The 22,462-nt window shown below is 41.5% G+C and overlaps 1 protein-coding gene across 1 annotated transcript; it reads right to left on the minus strand.

Moving 5' to 3' along the window:
- Positions 1 to 974: 974 nt before the first annotated feature.
- Positions 975 to 8,834, minus strand: LOC101801682 (snaclec agkisacutacin subunit B). The gene is made up of 6 exons (XM_038173230.2): positions 8,540 to 8,834; positions 6,275 to 6,366; positions 4,372 to 4,481; positions 2,733 to 2,864; positions 1,568 to 1,703; positions 975 to 1,287 (listed from the first exon to the last, which is right to left on the minus strand). The coding sequence occupies exons 2-6, from the start codon at positions 6,330 to 6,332 to the stop codon at positions 1,199 to 1,201; spliced, it is 525 nt and encodes a 174-aa protein (XP_038029158.1). The 5' UTR covers positions 6,333 to 6,366; positions 8,540 to 8,834; the 3' UTR covers positions 975 to 1,198.
- Positions 8,835 to 22,462: the final 13,628 nt, after the last annotated feature.

Raw genomic sequence — 22,462 nt, forward strand, 5'->3', positions numbered from 1 at the left:
GATTCTGAAGGAACCAAGTTATCCCAGTGTTTGGAAAGATGAGTCTCTGGAGTGGTCTTATGTCTGCTCCTTGGCATCCCTCCTGGGCAAGACCACACCACAGGTGCCCTAGGGACATGAAAAGCTATGTGCTGCCCAAGCTAGACATTTGCTTTCCTAACAGCAGTTTAGTCTGATCCCCAGGAAGCTCTTGGCACACTCTTACTCCTAGCTTGTTCACATCCTCAGTTTACTTATGTGGGAGAAAATCTGACACCAGATTTATAGGGAGTGCTCAGGTAAAGAAGGCAGCTGCTGTTTTCATCTGTGTAATCATTCTTCAAGGATAATGAGATGACTGAAATGTTAACTAAATCTTTGCTGCTCTTCTCATCTTCCTAACTGATGAGATTATTTGTCATCACCTCGATGAGCCAAGCCAACATTCCTGGCCCAAGCTTTTCCATTTACCTTTTTAGCTAGTGAGGGAAAGTACCTTGGAAGAGAAGCTTGCAGCTAAGTGATGAAGTCCAAAGCAATAAGGAAAAACAAAGTGAAAATGTTTGCCTTTGGGGAATGCAGTCATGTATCATACTGAGAACTTAGAAAATCCTAAACATGATAGCAAAGTTTGTTTAATTTAACAAAGTGTCAACCTACGCAGTTCGCAAAGTGGTGCACCACCTCCTGTGCCCAATGGTACACTCATGACTTCTCCCTGAGTTTTGGGCCTCATCTTATGGCTATATCAATTTAATGAACTAGCCATTTATCTACTTAAATATTAAAAACATTCAACTTATTCTCCTTGGATCTATCTGACACTTAGAAAAGAGAAATTCTAGGATTTAAAATGTATGACTTGGCATGATTAAATGGTGAAATGAATAATGTTTTAATGAGTGATTGGTAATTATTTAATAATTAAAGAGCTCTTATGAATATTCTTGAACACCCTGTGGAAAAGCTAAATAGTATGCTGATTTCATCAAGCATTCAAATCAAATCAGAATTTATTTTTATGGGATCATTTTAGAGATACTCTACAGGAACATCACCACAATAATGCAAACAGAGCATAAAAGTGACTTGCTCTAATACCTCCACTTTTTTAGTATTGGATCTTGATTTTTCCACGCAAAAGATTTCAATGCACTAATGGATCGCAGCTGAACTCTATTCCAAGTGCCACAGCAGCCAGTCAGGTTTCATCAGTCCTTCAGTGATAGGTTAAGGCTGCTTCAGGTTTGTAAACGCAGATGAATGGTAGCTTTTTGCCACAGTTAGCGCCGTCCCATTCACCCTGTCCTGGAAACAAAGACCAAGAGTGATAACAAAGGAAAGGCAGAAGATATGATAAGAGAACTATTTCACTCCTTACATGGAATCATTTAATCTCAGTTCAGCACCTGGAAATTTAATTTTCTTTTCATTTGTGTTTCCATAGCATGTATATTGCAGGTTTGGGCAACATTTTAATAAGATGTTTTCTCTAGGTAATCCTGGAAATAGTCTATCCACTGGAATAGCAGAAGTTCAAGAGCAAAGTAAACTGTGTGAGTCATAAATCATCTCAGGTTTTCCTTACCTCCAATACTGAGGCTCAAGCAAAATTTTATGTTAAACAGATTGTTAATTAGTCTTCGAACCGAACTGAAAATGGATGACAGAGGCCTCTGGATGAAGGTTGTCAGAGATCCATCACTCCATTTCAAGAATGACCCCTGCAGACAAAAAACAAAACAAAACAATACAAAACAAAAATGCCAGAAGTTTAATGGGAACTGCAGGTTGCAGTTAAATTCTGAAAGCAGTTTAGCACACTTTTATATTTGCTGGGATAGAAGAAGGACTGAACGGGGGCCCTCTTCCCCATGGACTTAGAAACAGTTATTGCTTGTGGGGATATCATTGTTCTGTAGAGCTGCATGAATAATTAATTTTTAATTCCATGTTAGATTAATTTCACCTCATCTTCTTTATATGAATTGTCCTCAAATAAATCATAATTTTCTTGAATATATTTGTAATTCAGAATAGACTATATTACTCATGACTAATTCACTGCAGGTAAGTGACACTCAGAATTTGAGACATTCTGGATGGACACACAGGTCATTGATATGCCCTGTTACATGTGTCAAAATTAAAGAATAAAATTTCTATTTCCAACATGCACTTATAAATCTGAAATTCACTTGTTTTTACCAATTTTACTAATGTTATATTCACCATATCAGCAAAAGCTCTGGTAGGCTCCTTGTCTAGAATATTTGTGAGAAAACACTTTGAATTAATTCATTAAAAAATCTGATTGAATCCAACCTTTTTATAACACCATGTCCAATCTACTAGCCTGACATTCTGCTAAAAAGAAATTAAAGACAGAAATTATTATCCACCATCCAGTGGTGGATTTATCCACTTCTCCTTTGAGATTTGTACCTCAGCTCTCCTTCTTCAGGTGGAATATAATTGGAATATGATATTGATCAGAGTTTAGCACTTCAACTTTTTTCCTCCAACTCCCATTTTCCTCTATCCCTAGCCCCCCAAATCACTGAAAGATAAAAAGCATGACTTTTTGATTCATCTTTAGTTTTGCTGAGACTGAAAAGATCTTCCATGGTTACAAAGGGAAACTATTCCCTTGGAAACAAAAACATTTTTTTCTAGTAGACATTTTTCTTCAATTGAGTTATAAAGATCTTTTGACCGATGCTTGTTTTCATTACCGGTCCTGGCACACTTACCTTTTGGTAAGTTCCACCTGTCCAGAGCTGCGTTTCCTTTTGTCCTTGAGAAAGTCTACGAAGGAATTCATTCTCATCTTCACTAGTGATGCTGGTTAGGTGACTTCCAGCTCTTTCAATCAAACAGGTTTCCTGCACAGTATAGAGAGTTAAACATGGGAGATAAAAAATGGCTAGAGCTTTCTGAATAAGAGTTGAACTTTGTGGAATAAAATATTAGTGGATGGAAAAGGACAGGGCAATAAGAGAAAGTCCAAGAAAGGGATATCTAATAGGAGTAGAAATGTGAAGTGACAGGGAAATCCACCAGAAGTTTTCAGTTTCAAAGGAAGAGGAATCAAAGGTGGAAAAAAGGAAAAGAACAAAGAGAAGGGATGCTCAAAAAAAAATAAAAAATAGTAAAAACCTGAACTGTGGGGTCCAAGTGAGTGGTGCCTGTAGTGTAGCCAATTACACGGGGTCTCTATACAGCCAGTAGAGAACAAGAGGTATCTTCAGACTGTCATACGCCCAGTGAAAGAAAGGCATTGAGGGGAGCTAAGATGAAGTGGCTGTCACTGGTAAGACCCTACTGCACAGCACAACCTAAGTATCTCCACTTTTTTGACAGCTAACGTCAGGCAAAATGAACCTTGCAATGAAGAGAAATACAAAAAGACAGATGAACAGAAATGGAGATTTCAGAACAGCTTGTCCAAAAAGATGCTATTTACAATGTTCCTTCCCTGTGTCCCTAGCCAGCTGGGGAATGGAGTAGACAGGAACAGTTCTCCACCCTGAGTCTCTCCAAACTGATTGGGTCCTCAAGAGTTTTCTTTTGCATTTGGTAGGGAAGGATATTTTTATTTGCACTGTGAAGCAAGGGCACTCTAGCTGGTGCTTAGTACTGGTGTTTAGGCTCAGAGGAAAACTCTTCTTTTTGTCCTGAGGCATTTAAATTTCATACACTCTTGTAGACATAACTCAAGAGAAATATGGCATGCCGAGGCAAACATATATGGAAAATTTTTGTGTGGCTCCTGAAAGATATCAGGTGCAGAACTTCAAATTACAGGACTCACCTGATATCAACTGAACAGGTAGCAAAGTGAAGTCAGAATGCCTTTTAGGAAGCATCACTTAATGAAGTGGAAAAAAGGTTCACCATTTACAAGATATTTGACGAATCAGTGACAAAGGTCAAACCCAGAAGAAATGGTGATGTGAGACATGTAGGAAGCAGAGGGAGAAACCCTTCAACTATAACCCTTCAGTTTGGTGTCCTCTTACATTCAAGGATCCCCCAGAACCACCTAAACTTCTGTTCACCAGTGTATTAGAAATAACTCACTTTACAGAAGAGGAAACTAGGCCTCATGCTCAAAAACCTCAGTATAAGAAGAGAAACATGAGAAATAGCAGCTCCAGAAGGTTGAGGTTCCAAGCTGGAGGCAGTTTGTTGCAGCAGCGTGTCCTGTGGTGAGGCAGAGTACAGCTAACCTCATCAGCAGCACTGAGCTGAATATCACATTCTTTTGGTCTACACTGATACATGACAGAAGCAGCAGCAAGGGAGGAAAAAAAGAGTCTGGTATAAGAAAGATAACTGTAGAAAGTAGAGAAGAAATGATGAACACTCCTGTTTGGAAGAACCTGGTACCTCAGCTTTGGTCCAGGTCATTCTCTCTTGAATAAGCTTGTAGCAGCGGCCTTTGTAGCTAACCCAGCCTTTCTGACATGGATTTTTGCAGATGACTTTTGCAGATGAGCCTGGAAGAGATGGATTAGGAATTACGTTATGTGCAGGATTATGTCTGTCAGAAATTTTGGGCAAGTTGTTGTGATGCTCAGCTATAGTGTTGTCAACTAAGAAACATAGAATGAACCCAAAAGAAAAGTCTCACAAATCTTTCCAGATTATCTCCCTATAATATCTTGATTCAACTAAACTGAATTCAGCAGTTCAGCATTTCACAGTGACATTCAGTAAAGTGAAACAGCAAAACAAAGGGCAAATACTAGATATTTAGGGCCTGCTTTTTTTTTTTTTTCTTTTTTTTTTTTTTTCTTTTGTCTTTCAAAATAAATAAATACATAGATAGATAGATAAAATTATAATGTTTAAAACATCAGCATATGAGGAGCACTAATTTAGGAGCCAGATGCCATTTAGGTTATAAGCAGAATTATTTTGCTGCCATCATTACAGGGTCCAGTGGGTGCAGCTGTGCTTCAACAATCCGTTCCAATGCATGCTGCAATGCATCACATTTGTGGATTCTGCTCTGGACCTGCCCCCTGGAGACACAGCAGCAGGTTTGTTGGGCCAGCTCTGAAAGGTGTGTGGGCCTTTGTGGATTCCCAAGAGTCATCAGCATGTGGTTTGGCTGGCCTGGAGTGTAGTGTATTAGTCCGCCTTTGCTGGGGAGAGCCTGTCTCTGCAATAGTAATAGGGATTTCAGGCTGGTGCATCGCATTGCTTTAGAGGAGAACAAAACACATCTGTCAGACCTGAATTAAGATGGATTTTGTTGAAAGTTCTTGGAATTGATTTCTTTCCAGTTTCTTTCTTGGTAAGTAGTCAGCACAGTTGGGTTCAACTTACAAAATATCATTGATTTCTCTCCCCAAACCACAGATGATTCAGCTTGTAATTTCCTCTACAATTATAGAGCAGGTCTCCTTAGAAACTGCTTGTATCCATTCAAAGTTTCATCTTGTGGAAACCACATTTCCCCTCTCTTTGGACAGATGTGCTTGGCACTAGTCCAGATAGAAAAAAAAAAAAAAAAAAAAAGGTACAATAAATACTCTCTTTTCTCCTGTTCCCTCTTTTCTGCTTCCTGAAAGAAGATTCACAGCATTACAATTTCAGCTCTCTCCAAGTGCTTTTGGATCTCAGTCCATCCCAAGTTGTGGAGTTGGCTCTGGAGTTGCTAATGCCTCTGCAACCAAAATGGCCAACATGTTGCACAGTCTTTCTTCTCTAAGGCAGAACAGGGCACAAAAGAGTGGTCATGTCTTCTCTACCCCAACACAGTGTGTGCCTCCAAAGCCTAGCCAAGCCAAGCTGATTGCACAATTGGTTCTGCCTTGGCTGGCAGTCATACATTGCTCCTTCAACAACACACAGGGGAAGTCTCCACCTTCTCTTGGCATTTCCCGTGACACCCAAAGTAACCTATCCTCATGCAGGGAGTCCCTGTCATGGAAAGAGCTTGGCTCCTGAGTCTGAGCAAGAGGGTCAGATAAACCACAGGGTTGAGTTTGGACACATAAATCTTAGGAGCTACTGACAATTTGCAGAGCTTTGCAGGAGGGAAGCTTGCACTGGGGCAAGGTCACACAGAGTGTCTCTAACCTCTTATTTCTCCTCAGTGCTTTCCTGAAAAGGTCAAGATGACATTATATTCATTTTACATTTAGAAAAATACCTCAGATTTTCTGCCTTAATGACTGTAAACTAGGCCTGTGCTGGCAACAGAGGCAACAAGTTGAAGCTAGGGGGCAGATTATTTTTTTTTTGCAGCATCACAAAAACAACTGAGGCATGTTACACTCACCTTCTGAGATGGAGAGAATCAAGGCTCCGAAAAGCAGGAAAAAAAATTGGTAGGACATTGTCAGGTGGCCTGGTAGCCCTACTGGCTATGACCTGTGTAAAAAGCAGAAGGTGTTCAGTTTGGTACCTAAATATTGATGGAAGCTGGTAAGTGGAAAGATCTGCTACCCTATGAAAGAGGCTTGTAGCAATGTGTTTTACTTCATTGGGAAGAGCGTGAATGAGGTGGACAGAGGGCTGGCTGAACTGTGGAGCTCGAAGCATTGTGGTCTGTGGCAAAATGTCCAGCTGGAGGCAAGTGACCAGCAGTATGTCCCAGGGGTCAATACTGCTGCCAATACTGTTTAAGATCTTTGTCAATGACCTTTGTGATGGGACACAGTGTACCATCCGCAAGTTCACATATGACACAAAACTGGGAGGTGTTGCTGGCACGCCATGCAGTCGTGCTGCCTTTCAGAGGGACCTCAACAGGCTGAAAGAATGGGCCAATGGGAACGTCATGGAGTTCAACAAAGCAAATGCCAAGTCCTGCTTCTGGTGAAGAACAACCCCAGGCGCCGGTATAGGCTGGGAGCCAACTGACTGGAAAGCAGCTCTGCAAAGAAGGGCCTGGTGGACAGCAAGCTGACCACAGGACAACAACGTGCCCTAATTGCCAAGGACAACAGCCTCCTGGGTTGCATCAGAAAGGGGGTAGCCAGCAAGTTGAGGGAGGTAAACAGAGGGTTCCCTCTGTTTAACACCGGTGAGACACATCTGGAGTGCTTGAACCAGTGGTGGGCTCCCCAGGACAAGGCAGGCATGGAGTGAGTCCAGCCATGCCTGGTAATTACTATAGGCAATGGTATGGGCCATGGCCCATGACTATGGGCTAGTATACAGGCCACAGTAATGACTAAGTGTCTGGAGCATCTTTTGTATGAGGCTGAGAGAGATGGGAGGGCTATTCAGCCTGGAGAACAAAAGGCTCAGAGGGATCTTATAAATTTATACAAATATTGGAAAAGGGGAAGCAAAGAAAGTAGAGTCAGCTTCAGTAGTTTAGAGAGACAGGACAGGAGGCAATGGACACAAGTTAAAATACAGGAATCTGCATTTAAGCACAGAAAAAACTTTTCTACTTTGATAGTGTTCAGACATTGGCACAGGTTGCCCAGAGAGACTGTGGATTCTCCATCCTTGGAAATATTCAAAACCTGACTGGACATGCATTTTCTATTCCTTGGCTTACATCATTTGTGGCAAAGCATCACTTTAGGATGTGGCTCAGCCCACCAATCAAGATTTCAATTTTTGTTAGATTCTTCCACATTTTTTAGCATTTCCACATTTTCAGCACCTTTTCCAATTTGTCCTATTTCTCATGACAGAGAAACCCAGTCAGTATTCCTTTCTTAATCAGGCTCCTTCCTTTAGTATGCACACAATGAATTAGTTATCCTTATCTCACTCATTATTAGTTATCCTTATCTCACTCACTATTTTTTTTTTTTTTTTAGCCAAATTTAATTTCTACTTTTTGTAAAACAGCTCAGAAGAGTATGAACAGAATGTAAGAGAATGAACAGAAAACGTTCATGTGTTTATACAAGTAAGGATGCAGTAAGTAAGGACAAAAGATATGCAGGGCTGAAAGCAGCAGCAGAAGGGTGAACTTCATTCATTCAATACTATTTTCAAAAAGAAGAATAGACCTGAAAGGAAGCACACTGTTCGTATGACAAATGGAGAGACTAATAGAAAATACTTGGTTAACTCTAACTTATAACAAATCAATTACAGTCCCAGTTTGCCCATAATTTGACCTTCACGGCCACCAAAAAACAAAAAACAAAAAACCCTGAGTGATTACATTTCAGTTAGCGCAGTGGCTCTACATTGACACCTGAATAAAAGAGATTGAAATCACGCCACCTGTTGTGTGGAACATTTCCATTTGTAGTGGTAGAGAGACAGAGAGGCATAAGGTATAGATAACGTATTTAAGTGATACCTCTGTAGGACAGAAAGCAGCAGATACATATAAATATTTTTCTATATATCATACATACTCATCTGCATATAAATATGTATAAATGTGTTGATACATACATGCACATATCTACAGAAATACACAAGTATGTAACAGTTGTGAAGAGGTATTAAAAATGTGCAATGAATATTAAAACCCACCACCTTGTTAACAAACTGAGAGGGATCTAAAAAAATATATGTTAAAAAAAAAGCGATAGACACCACATTTATGGATGTATGCTCTTCTTACCTTTAATTCCTTACTCCTTGTCTCTTTAGTGGAAGAAATCTTTGTCCTTGAGGTATTTATATTATGCCAGCTTTTGCTAGTGTGGTTCTTTGCTCTGGTACATGAAACCTCCTCCAGTATTATCCCTGACAGATTTTGTTGTGGTAATGCTTTCCCTCAAACAGAGGTGGGTGGGATCTGCTCTTCACCATACCTTTGTGTACATAGGGTGAAGTGTCTTTTTGTATCAGGCCCTTAATCTGAAACACACCCTGAATCTGAACAAATAAGCGAGAAATCACATGGGTCCGGAGGGCAAATTGCTGTCTCTCTATGGGAGACTGAAATGAGGGGATTAGAGGCCTCCATTGAAATGCCAGCATGGGACACAACCCCACCATCAGCCAGCACTGTGGAGTTGTTTTCTGAGGCTAAACGTGTGCACAGAGATTTCACTTTAAGCAATTGTGTCTGTGTGTGTTGTGTTGTGGAGAGATGCCTGCTCATCCATGTGCCGGCTGCAAGGCAACACCTAACAGGGATGTTGTATAAACTATCCCTACAGGAGAGGATTTTTACCTAAGGCCAATATTGAGATTTGCTGGTAAACCAGTGTTATGGGACAGAGCTCAGAAGCTTTTCAAGCTCTACTAAATTTACATAGGCTCCTACCCATTTCTTAAATCCTTCTCAAATATCCTCCTGTACAACAAACAGCTTCTCTGGTGCCTGAAAAAGACACTGACGCATGGTACACATTTGCACTCATGCACCTATTTAAAATCCAAATATTTAGTAAAGAGGCTGAAATGACCTCCATTCTTCCCCTATACAAATACAGGCTTATCACCACCAGGCCCAGAGAAATCTGTTCCTTAGAACTGCTCTTGACTCTTCATTAGGTGTGGGATATATTTTGGTGGGGAAGCACTTTTCGCAGAAACCACAGACTGGAATACACATCTTCCTTAAGACTTGTTTGGTTTTCAGGAGTTTGTTCTGCAAACACCAAAATCCAAGTGTCCAGCATCTTCTTGGAACACTCGTTTGGAAGTCCTCTCTGGGGCACATGACCAAGCATGGTAGATGCCTGTTTCAGGCAGTACAGGAGAATGAGATCTAAAAACACACCAGGAAACACTTTCTAGGTGAGCTTGTTTACGTACCGACTTCAAAACTGCACGTGACCTCAGAAAGCTGCTGCACCTTGCTAGCAATGCAATGCAAGAGATGTTCTGTGTCTTTTGTAATGGGCAGCTGTGGGTGACGTCTATTGTGCTAATCCTGCAGAACAAGGGGAAATAAGAGACCAGAGTTTTCTACCCACTCTTCAGTCTTATCACAAAATATTTGTTAAAAAAAAGTAATTTCTGAGTATTTGCCATTTACAAAACAGCAGTTTCTCTACTAAAGCTAGATGTATAATTCCTACAGGTGCTGACACATTTCATCACCTCTTTTGTGTTGTCCTTGAATAATCTGTGAATTAACTGTGATCATCCCAAAAGCATTCATTACCTGGCACTATTCATTGCATGCTTTTGACAAATAATCCTTGGCTTGTCAGCTCTTTGTCAACAGCCATATCCCAAATATTCATGCAGATGCATAAGCCATGTTCTATGCACCTTTCTCGACTCAATGAAATTAATTCTCAGCAGTAAGGTTTCAGAATGTGATTTCAAAATTTGATTTCTATGAATATCTTGCAATGCTTATTGGAAAGTTATCATCTTATTTGCTCATTTGCTATGACATTTGTGGTAAATTTGTACAGAAGGTTACAGGGGTTCAGGGGTCACATCTAAGAATATGACTTTCAGATTTTCAAGATCTTCAGCAGACTTTGCAGCCCACAACCCCCCTCCCCCCCAGTGAAAATCAGTAGGACACTACAATTCCATTCTATTAGGGTATATCTAAATTTTCTCCCCTCTGCCTCATCAGCACAGCTGAAGCTGACTTGTTTGAATCACAAAATATGTTCATAGGATTTATCTGGATCTGTTATTTTTGCCTTCATGAAGATGTCTGTCTGTTCTCTGGTTCTCATAGCACGGGCATGTTCTGCTTCCCAAAACCCCTGCCTGATGTTAGGATGTATGATGCTACTTATTTGCACTCCAGCTCTCAGCAGCCCTCTGCATCCACGCTGAGATGGTTTTTGAAGGCTGGGCAGGGGTTTCACTGGGAGAATCAAAGCAGTCGGATGCATTGCAAAACAGCAAAGATGTGGTCATCCGAAAGAAACAGTGCAATGGCTGGGGTTGTGCAAAACATTTAGATCAGTTTCCAGAGCTCTCTGTAACACTTTCTGTCTCCTCTTCCTCTACCTCTGTGTTGCTAAGATATTTGTCCACAGGATGGAAATAATACTGTTCCTGGGGAGAAATGCAGTTTAATATTAATACTATCTCCCGTGGAAAAGTGAAGGGTGAGTCAGAGCTGAATTGAGTTTGTTTTATATATGAAGACTTTCATTCCACAAGATAAGTCAAAGCACAGCACTGTGAATTTAATGCTACCAGTGCTGGTGTCTGTGTAGGCAAACACAGCAGGCTTCATGCATTAAGCAGCAACATGCCATTAGGAGCAGTTTCACTAACAAAGAAACAGGGGAGAAATGCTCATCAGAGCCTTTCTCTGTGGGCAGTATTTGATATAAGAGCTACGAGGAGCTTTGAATGCACACTGGGCTGAAATCAGGTAGGATCACCCCAATTAAATGGACTCTGCTTTCCCCTTTGCCTTTCCTGTCTTCTGTGGTTCCCATTTCTTTATGTTCCTCCTCAAAATGGAGCTTCTCCTCTCTTCAGCAGTGACTTCTGTGTCCTTGGCACCCTTCTTATTTCAAACAAAACAGTGTAATACGGTTTAAAATGTTGGGATGTGATGATTCAAAGCTCAAATCAAGCAGCTTTGTCTGTTTGTTCAGTTAAGAAAGCCACCTTCCCCTTCAGTGACCTTTCTGTCATTTCATGCTGTATTTGTCCTATGTCCTGCCATATCCTGATAATACGTCCTGCCAGATGCAGTTATAAGGAGCTGCTGCTTCCCCACACTTCAGTTCCCTGTGGGGAAGGAGGTATAAGTAAATAAGGATGTCAGGATCTGTCTTTGAGACTGTCAGCTGGGTAGAGATTAGTATTTTCTCTGAAAACCGCTGTAAACTTCCCCCGTGGAAAATAAGGACGTAAACTATAATTCATTTCAACTCTGTACCACAGAAGAAGAGAATCAGAAGGAATTAAGAACTGTGTGTGTCCTACGGTGGTTTTTAAGGGGTGCCAGTTTGTAACTCACAAGATAAAGCTAGTTTTAGCTAGTTTGTGTTCCTCCCCTCCCAGATGCTCTGACCCTGTTCCTGGTGTGCACAGTGACCACAGTCCTGTTCTCCTTTCTGCCTCACTGTAGGGATCACAGCCTGGGTCTATTTAAGGTAATTTTGCCACTTTTTTCTCTCAAACACTGCTTTCCCCTCTCCTTTTTGTCCCTGCGAGTTCTTACCCCATGACATAAAGTAAAACCAGTCATCCCCCTTTTTTTTTGGCCATTTATCTGCCCCTGGTGCTAGTTGTAAGAAAATAAATGAGTCGAAAAATGTGGGGCTGCTGTCAGGACTCTGCTGTTGCACAACGTCAGGCAAACATGACAGGCTTGGGATGTCAGCCCTAAGGACTGTGTCGTGGTTGACTACCATCAGGCGACCACAGCAAGGAAGCCTCACTAAAGCTCAGGCATGTGATGACTGGGTCACACCAAATAAAAAAGGAAAAATCAGACAGGGCCTATTTTTGTAACTAAAAATTGAATACGTGTTCAAGATGAGATAAACCAGGGTAATGCTAGGCAGTTCTTGCTGATCTGTTTACAACTGAGCTATTTCGGTGCCATTGTCTTGTCCTCAATCTTGCCCCCATCTGTCCTGTGCCTATCAACTCTTGTGAATCCCTCTCCTATGCCATCAGCATCTCACAGCAAGGTTAGCTCGCCCTGGGCTGTCGGCTGGCCACTTCAGTTAGCCAAACCCACTGAAGTAACCCTGAGCAGTTCTGCATGCTGGTGGGCAGATATCTTCACCTGGTACCGGTGATATCTCCACCAGGCCGCTGGTACTTCTGAGATGTTCTCCCAGCTTATGGCCAGTCACAGACAGATATAAAAGAAGGGTGAGAGAAAGGACAATAGGGCTGGGGAAAATATGGTGCTCTGGTGATGCTTGTGGTATCCGAAGCAGATGGTCAGTCACAGATGGACGCTTTGGGCTGGCAGGTCAGATGCAACAGCTATCGCTCTGGTCGCTGGCTCTTTCCCCAGTTAGCTGTGTGGCCTGGTCAGCTCTCTCTCTCTCTCTCTCTCTTTTTTTTTTTTTTTTTAAATCTTTCCCAGTCTGAGCAGATCTGGATGGCTCATAACATCTCAGCCTGCAATAATCTCAGCTGCAGTACCATCAGTCTCAGATGAAAATCTGAGTGTGAGACTGAGAGAAAGGGCAGTTCATGGAAGAAAGGTTTGGGGGACAGGGGAGACAGGAGGATCATGTCTTTCTTGGTCATTGCCCATGCGGTGGGTATGGTCACTGAGAGCTCCAGTGGGCATCTCCTGGTGGTACTGTGATACTGAAGATGCAGACTGACTCCTGCACTTCTAAATGTTCTCCTTTTTTTTTTTTTTTTTTTTTTTTTTTTTAAATACAAAAAGGGAAGATGAACCCATCCCTTCATTATCTTATCCCATTACTTCAGATGTATCTTTTAATTAACTAATTTCTGACTCCAAGCAATCTTTACACATTTCTTGGGCTTTTCCAGCTGGAGGGTTTTATTGGTGTAATTCAATCTTCCTCTCCTCCTTTTGCATCTTTGCCATGTATGCTCAGTATTCAAGGCTAACAGAGTTAGTATAAATCTCTGTACACTTCCCAAGCTTGCATTCCCAACTCTTGTAAGCCAGCAAAGCACCAGTCATTACTGCGCTTATCTGGAGAAGTCAACAACTGAATTTAAGGAACACTCAGTTTTACTGACATTAATAAAAATTGGCCAAAATTCTTTACGGCCTTCTCCTTCCTGGCCTCATCCTTGGGCTCATAGTCCCCAGCAGGTGAAGAGTTGTGTTGACATGACTATACACTGAGACGGGGGCTGCCATTTTTCAGGCTGTTGCCTTCTGCCACCCTAAAGGGCCCATCCTTTTGAAGATAAAAAAGGGGATCTCTGGCAAGCATTATATGAATATGCTCTCTGTGATTTTAGTTGGTTAAAAATATTCCAATATATCCTTTGTTCTGTACTTTTCTTTCTTGTTTTTATTCTTTGCTTCATTTAATAAAACCCCCCTACAAGAGGACAGTGAAATCAGAAAAAAAAAATAAAATAAAAAGAAAAGCCCTTTCAAAGCCATGTGAAATTACTTTTGAATCAGATGCAAATTCAATCCTATTGTTCACTGATTGCAGTGTGCTGCCTTTTTCTGACAGGACCTGAAGCAAGGGCAGAAGTGCTCTCTCTCCAGCACCGCAAAACTTTATGATGGCAAACCTGCAAGGGAAACACTGTACCACCATCATGTGCTCAACCTCCAGCGGCAGAGCTCGGCGGGTAAGTGCCTGCTGGCTCTGCTATGCATATGACTAACCTAAAGCAATTGGAGCCTGGAGGATAAAGCTGGCATTGGAGGGGGTTATGAGAGAAGGTTTATGGGCTGTGCAGTCACCACACACACATCCAAACACACACAGGCTTGCAAGACCTCAGGAAGCTTATGACTATTGCACTGCACTCTTCTCAGGTGGAATTTATGACCATATCAATAGGTACAGACAACCTGTGCTTCCTGCTTTTTATGTGGGTTTCTTCAATGAGAAAATGCCTGTCCCTTTCTGTAGGCACTAGCCATAGAAAAATTAAATGCAGACAGCTGGAGAGTAAGTGCACAGATGGGCTATTGGTCCTGTCCATCTACTTGCTTGGTAGCCGTGGTGCCTATTCAGACTTTATGTCTTTTGTCTCCATACCCTGTAGCTCAGTGAAAGTAGTGAATCCTGGGCTTTTGGGGACTGTTAAAGTAGGGTTGCAGCCTTTTCCTGAAAAAGCACTTACCGCAGAACCTCCTGAAGATGTGCAATAGCATTCCTAAGTGTAGCACAAGTTCAGCTAATACCAAAGACTTTGGTATCACCCAGGGATGGTTACATCCCACACTGTTAAAGATTATTTTAGGACAAAACCAACATCCGCTGCACCATCTAGCTTTCTAGGAGGGGATGTTGGTCTTTAGTGCACTGAAAGAAAGGGAGAGATGATGAACGTTGCCATTCATCATGCCAAGGAGAGTTTCCTTCTCCTGGCTGAGCCCTTAGCCCTGATATTTGAGGCAGGCTGCTGCTCTCACCAATCCTGGCAGAAGCAGTGCCACGTCACTGGGAGATGCTGGCTGCTAGCAGGCAGCTCAGCAGCTCCAGCTTTTCATTGTGCATGGTACCTTCAGACTCCGTCATTCACACTTGGCAAAGGCCAACCAGTTTTACAGCCGCCTGCTGCTGTGACCAGTGCTGCTGTGTGTGGTTCAGCTAGCTTTTATGTGCTGCGGGAGGCTTCTCCAGCACAGGCTCCTACTTCTGCAACAGTTTTAGTGTTGTCACCCACTGGGGCAGCAGCAATCACTGTACATCTGTATTTATCTGATGACAAATTTATTTCCATCTTCCTGTTATCCAAGGCACATTAAACAAGAAGTTAGGTTTTACATTTCCTTCCTGGACCAAGCTGGTGAGAGATCCTCCAGGATAGTCTCAGCTGGAAAGATGATCTCAATTGAAAGGGTTCAGCTGGCTCTGAATCAGATGGATTGTACAGACATAAAGATCCTAGGCAAATAGATGTCTGAGCTTCTCTCCGACCATCACTTTCTGCTGGGGTCTTGCTCTGTCTCTAGTGAATGTAATATTAATGTACTATTAACCTGTATTATCTCCCTCTGTCCTACCATCATCCAGAAATTCATGTAGGTTAAATCCCATCAGGTGGACATGGTGAATTTTTGTTCTTTACATCCATGCTAAATTATAAAAACATACCTCAGCTTAAAAAAAAAGTAAACATTGAATCCAGGTTGTTGTTGCTTCTGAACTGCGTGTAAATATGAACAAAAGACAGATTTGTGACAGGAACAGTCCGTGAATGGTTTACAAAAGACAGCATAAAACTGTTCCCATCTGGCCATGGTGATGATTTAAGCTGGGAGTTTCAAAGACACCTGATGCAGTGAGATGTCCAAAGCCAAAATGCTTTGCCAAATTTCAAAACTTTAATGTGGGCTGAAGAGCATCACTGCATGGACCACATCTAAAATGCTCCACTCTGCTGACTTTCTGGGTGTTTTGCTGACCAGCTTTCTTCTTGTTTTGAATGAAAATGACCTGAACGGGACCACTGTTTTTGCTTTCTCTCTGCTCTCCCAAACATCTGTAGCTGTAGCAGTACTTCGGTTATTTTTTTTCCATTTCAGAGTCTTCAACATGTGTCAGCATGGCTACTTGGTCTTGGCAGAGACATAGACTTGTTATCCATCTGTTCTGCCACTTCATTCCCTGGGGGCCTTTTGTCTTTTTAACAAACAAACAAAGGGAAGTTTCTATCTGACAAAAATCATAGAAAAATTAAGCCTCTTCATCTCACTTCTGAAGCCTTAGACAAGGTACTGGTGATCTTACCATATGCTTGCTCCCCTTGAACAACCTAACACTCTTGAAAAGGGACAGGGACAGGGACAAAGCAAAGGAACCCTACACTTTGGGGAAATTTCAAACCTTCTCTCATTTTAGTATGTACCCTCTACGGACCAATAAAGCATGTTGGGGTTACATATCATAAAAACCAGCACTTCTGATGGCTTTTTTGTTTGTGAACTGTGAGAGGGACATACCTAAGGGTTGGTGGCGGCACCTTTTCTGCAAAGTGAACAGTCCCAACTACTGTTAGTCAAAACCTCCATCTGGGTTGTTTTCAGAGAAAAAATGGGGTTTCAACTAAACAAAACAAAACACAACAAAACAAAACAAAACAAAACAACACTCAGTTTTCCAAGGAAATCCATTGACTTGGGAGGTGTAATCCAATCACTAATCTTATATGGGAGAGCAGTGCATGATATGCTGTTATAATACAGACAAAATCATCCACTTGGGACTTGACATGACAAAGCTTGTAGATGTAATTTTCCCTCAAGAAATGTATAAGCATGCTTTGAAAATGAGCCCCAGCTTTTTAAATTAAAAAATTAATACTTGCCAAAAGAGAAAAATAAATTCTGAAAAAAAATTAATTGATTGTGTACTTGCTAAAAACACACACATACACCGCCCAAATTAAGACAGCCGAGAACACGTGCGGGAGTACTTTCAGACACTGTGCTAACAACCTAATAAAAATATTTACTTGCATTGACTTTGATTCAATTAGTGATTTATTCTAATTATCTGACAGAAATTAACTACCTTTCCTTATTAGACTCTAAATAAAATAAATTTAATTTAATTCTCCTGATTCGAATAACTCACGGGGGAAAATCGTGCAAAGACCTGAATACCCTGTTCTGCCTGGTGAGGGGTGCAGGCTGCTCAGCACCTTGGAGGATGAGACCTTCCGAAGGCTCCCCTCTCTGTGGGCTTGCTCTGCATCTCCCCAGCCTTTGGAAGGATCACAGATACGTGAAGGGATAATGAAGTCTCTGTCTGTACAATTATAATGGATTACTAAAAGTATCAGAGTTGCTGTAAATAAATCATTATATCAGGCTCATTTAGCCTGATTCCTACCCTCAGATGGCTTGTAATACAATCCCAGCTCTGAAAGTCAGCCATTCCTTCGCAATTAGATTTATCGCTAATCAGAAATGGAAGCTATCCTGCCAGCTCTGAATTGCGCTAGGAAATGCCAAGTCGGGTTCCAGCCTCAATGCTACATTTATTCAGTTACTCAAATCTAAAAACCACCCATCTGCAAAGATTTAGATGGCCTAACTATTAATTAAAACTTACAGTGACCACCTAGAAACATGCAGTGCCCACATTAGCCCACACATCTAAGTAAACCAAAGCAGCAGAAAAGCTCCCTCCTATCACCTCCAGGTCTCCTGGCAGCACACCTTACACATTCCTCAAAAGCTCAAGTCCCCGGTTTACAGCAATCACACTCCTACAAGCCACAATTGTCCCTTTAGACAAAGCCTGGAAGGAGGACACACACAAGAAGTATTTGTATTTGTCAAGTATTTGTCATGACTTGGGCCAGACCCACGCTGACCCTACTTGGGGCAGAGATATCACTCAGCTGGGTTGGGTGGCGTGTTGGTGGGATTTTTTGTCCAGGTCACTCCTAATTTGGGGCCAAATTCTCAGGCAGAAGTGAATAAGATCCTTGTCCCTCTCCCCCACTGCTAAAGACACCCACAAAATTGCTGCTAAATAAATTAATCCTCTGCAAATATATATGAGGCCAGGATACCAAACGGCATACTGCGTGGGTGGAAGTAAATAAAATCCCTCTCCCATTGCAATCTAGCCATCTCTCGGCAGCCATGGCAACTGAATAACGGTACGCAAATGCTGTCTTCAGTGATGCAGCAGAGAAGTTTACATAATACAACACGCAATGAGTTTACACCAAGTTTCACCCAGGGAAGCAAAAAGGTAGTATTGTATTTGGTTAGAGCTACAGGAGGAACCAGCTGCATGTGGGAGGAGACATCTGGATATGACCAGATTATATTTTGTAGTTTAATCCCTTTACTGCCTCACAAATTGATTTAGGTGTCAAAATAGTCTTTGAAATCTTCTTAATGAAATTGCTCCTCGGTGAAGTTCACTTCAATGAGCAGCACTCTACCAGTCTGCATACACAGTCTCCAAGGCCCCTTTGAAGACATTAAAGTATTTTTCTACCACCGTATGACTTCATGAAATACTAATGCCTGATATGCTTTATATATAATTCTTGGTCCCCAAGGGGATGATTAAGGAGAAGAAGAAATGTTTTGTCTAGGGACAGAGAAGTTGTGGGAATAATATCATGTGGAACAAAACTGTGTTCTGCACAAGGTAGAACCCAACCCCATCCAGATATCCTCCAAGGCCAGCTCTTTAGGAAGTGCAGTCTTAGCTGTTAGATAGAGACTTGCAAGGAGAGAATATTAAAAAACAAACACTTCATTTTCTTTGCCATAGATTATATTCTGCAGCCTAAATTCTAATGTGTTGCATGGAATAGATTAATTTTGAAAAACATTTTCTCTTGCTGACTATAATGGGCATGTATAAAAGTGAATATAAGCAAGAAGCATTAATAGAATCTCAAGTTGAAATTTTGTCAAGCTTGGCATAACATTTCTGTAATAAAATTTGACTATTTCATTACAGCATCTTGTTTGGTACAGCCCAGTTAACCATAGCTATAGCTATTTGGTATATGAACTAATTAATGTAGTAATTGAGTGGCATCATGCTATAGATTTCAGTAAAGTGGTCACGGTGTGCTAGTGTGTGTGCTTATCTGTGGTAGTGTGGCCCCAGAAAGCTTCTGTCAGCAAAGCCACATAGGACTTGGTGCTGCAGGGTGCGAACATGGCTCTGTCCCTTCTGATATACCAACAACAAAATAGGGAACGTTGTGGGTCTGGTGAGGTTTGATGGTACAGAGCTTCCCAGCTGTGTGAAAAAGGAGTTCCCAAGGCACTCAGGACCATCCAATCAAAAAATCATCTTTCTAGTCACTTGGTTTCTAGCAGAAACTGTCAGCATAGCTCCTAAGCCATGAGGATGAGGTGCAAACATCATCAAGTAGGATGCTGCTGCATGAAGAAACTCAGCAATGGTGCCAGGGCCACAGCACAAAAAAAGAAACAAGCCCTCACCTCTCCATTGTACAGATGAGCACTGCACAAACACCCCACACAAATCCATGCTGTTAGTTTCTAAAATAATTCAATAAGTATATCATGGTTTAAACCTCCCTGCCCCCAAGATGTGATGGCAAAGGTAAGTCTATTGATTAGATCCATGAGACCTTACCCTGTTCTCTGTCACCTCTCTGACACCAGAATTACAGCAATAAACCAGATCCATCTTACTCACATGAAAACCAGTAATGTGCATTGGAACTAAGCAATTAAACAGGATAATATGTTTCAATGAAACAACGGTTTCAATCCAGCAGAAGCAGCAGGAAATAGTTTCATTTTATTTTAGAAAACTCTTTTTTTAAAGAACATTTTAGAAACTCATAACAATTTGAGTAAATGCAAAGGGAAGTCTTTAGTCAGCACTCAGAAAATGAGAAAATGGATGATTTAAGATGCAGAACCTATAAACTTGGCCTCCTTGAAGTTATCAAAGCTAGCAGAGGATCTGATGATAAAAGGGACAATTTAAGAAATAAGAAAATGCAGTAGAATAAAAAGTAAGGACAAAAGCTACACATATTAAAGCAATTATTGTTCAACTTGCTGCAGTGTAATACATTAATATAGCACAAACTTTACAAGCAGTTTTGTGGATTTAGCAAAAATGAGAGGAGGTAGTTCTGAAATCTTTAGATTCAGCAGATACTTCAGATATTTGGCTATGTAAGTTTGATCTAAACATCACTTTAAAAGCTGAAATGGTACTGTAGGTTCCAGGATATCTGTAATTTCAACTTTAGGTAGTACAGCAAAGGCTTGATGCAGACCTTGTGTCATGTGCACAGCATGTACTGTACATCAGGTGTTAACAGCAGTGGGCCTCCTACTATGTCTAATGGATCATGTCTGCATATCATCTTGGCCACAGCCACGAGACTGCACAGCCACACCTTTCAGGGTCAGCAACTGTTTTTGATGATGTTGTAATGAAAACCATGAAGGATATGGGAGCCAAATGCCATCCAGTTCTTAAAGCATGGACTGAGTCCGACTTAGTGATCAGTTGTTGGACATGGATTACCTGTGTAGTCTATGGAGTAGGGTCTACATTCAGACTGCCTGTGATGGATACTATCTTTGGGCATTATGGCTAGATCATGACATCCTTACTCACATTTGTTGAGTATTTACCTCTGCTGGTGGCAAAGGGTCTGCCAGCCCTGTCTACTACCGCTCAGAGACATTCATTGCTCTTCTGACAAAAAAAAAAAGGATGTCTTAACAGGCATCATTTCAGTCTAGCTTAGGTGCCATGGTACATAGTCTGAATATGGTCCATGTTTATGCTGTTGAAATGAAAAATGTCCAGGGACCGCCTATGACCCTCATGCTAGGAAGGGTGGACAACGTCCAAACTGCCTTGCACAAGGTCCTCTGCAGCAAGCCTTGTCTTGGAGAGAGCTGGGTAAGGCAAGCCAGCAAACGAGACATTTAGTTGATCAAAGATACACTGTTTGACCACATTCCCTGGTAGTATAGACCAATCAAATCTAGTCAATTATGCAAGCCAGCCCACTGGATGACATAAAACTCCCAGTATAAAAGAGAGGAAGAAAATCCAGATCTACTTGAGAAAGTCAAAGTCTGCATTCTAAAACATGGTCTTAGTTTGTATTCTCTGTTACCTCCCCTATAAATATTGAGATAGAGATCCTCATACTATCAAGATATTTCCAGTAAGACTTATATTGTGCAAAACAGCTCTCAAGCATTAAAGAAAACCTGGTCCCTGCCCTGTAGACGTCTTCTACTTTAGCATTTAGACAATGATACCCTTTTTATCCCAGCTGCTCCCTTTTACACAAGGATAAGCTTGCTGTGCTGTGAAAGAGCTAATGAATGCATTCTTGAAACTAATTCTGAGTTAAAGGGGATGAACCAGATGACTCACAGGTTTTGGTTTCTGCAATTTTTTTAAGCCTATTGATGGCAACAGCTGTTCCTTGAGTAAGTGAATCTGAAAATGCTTTCTTCCTTTTTTTTTTTTTTTTATAGTTTTCAGAGTTATTAAAAAAGCAGGGTAAGGTAGAGAGTTGGCTCTAAGGAACTCTAAAATGTCACAGCTAAGCTGCTGCTAGCACTCTGATTTATTTAAAGCTTGTTCAGGTCCTTATATTGGAGATCAGTGCTAGTAAGCCTTTACTAGGCAACTGTAGGTATATCTGGAGTAACAAGTAAACCAGAGTCCTCTCCCAGTAAGGGACAGCAGTAGCTAGTGTGAGCATTTGGATTCTCCCAGGTCTCCTTGGAGCAGTCAGCATGCCAGTCTACACATCAGCACACTGGAATCAATGGAGTTTTAGGGGGGCTACTCCTGGGATACTCCTTATCACATAAGCCGATGTCCACGGTGTAGTGATGTACAATACACCTCACTGTACTGATGTCAGTGATACAAGCCAAGCACAAAGGGGAAATTCCTTAACCTGCTCTTGTCTCTTTACACCAACTGAAGGAACCAAGTCAAAATAAAGGGGCAGTAGAAACTGGAGATAGGTAGTAGGACTTGGCTGGGAGAGCTGAAGGAGAGATCTCTGGTAGTCCAAAAAATCATCCATTTCTCTGAAATCCAATCACAAATCCTGGAGTGGTATTGAAGGGAAAGAAGAGATGAGGCAGTATTAGAAGACCACAACAGGCAGGGTCCTAGCAGAAATGTGAAACAATCCTATGACTAGTTAGGTGGCCCCAGGGTCTTTTGTCACACGTACAGCCATGAGCCCCAAAATCAGGAGGTACAAAGTTCCCTTTCATATTTGCCATCTCCCATCTCCTTGCTATGTATCTGCCTCTCCTCTTGATGTTCAATTTCTGTTCTTTGCCTCATTGAAATCCATCCTGGATGCACAGTCTCGCCCCAGGTGTTGTGAAGGTGTCAGGATCTGCTCAGAGGGGGAATGCAACACAGCAAGAGTAAAGCTGACAGAATAGGGACCAAGCCTTGTTTAACCTTCCCACACCAATGCAGAAGCACTACCCAAAGTA

This window comes from Anas platyrhynchos, chromosome 1 (genome assembly GCF_047663525.1).
Source record: "Anas platyrhynchos isolate ZD024472 breed Pekin duck chromosome 1, IASCAAS_PekinDuck_T2T, whole genome shotgun sequence".
Classification (NCBI taxonomy): domain Eukaryota; kingdom Metazoa; phylum Chordata; class Aves; order Anseriformes; family Anatidae; genus Anas; species Anas platyrhynchos.

Excerpts from the sequence above, each read along its gene's own strand:
- LOC101801682 (XM_038173230.2), bottom strand. The coding sequence starts at position 6,332 with ATGTCCTACCAATTTTTTTTCCTGCTTTTCGGAGCCTTGATTCTCTCC. Across the intron at positions 2,865-4,371 it reads TGACCTGGACCAAAGCTGAG|GAAACCTGTTTGATTGAAAG; the intron begins GTACCAGGTTCT and ends TATACTGTGCAG. Across the intron at positions 1,704-2,732 it reads CAGGTGGAACTTACCAAAAG|GGGTCATTCTTGAAATGGAG; the intron begins GTAAGTGTGCCA and ends TTTTGTCTGCAG.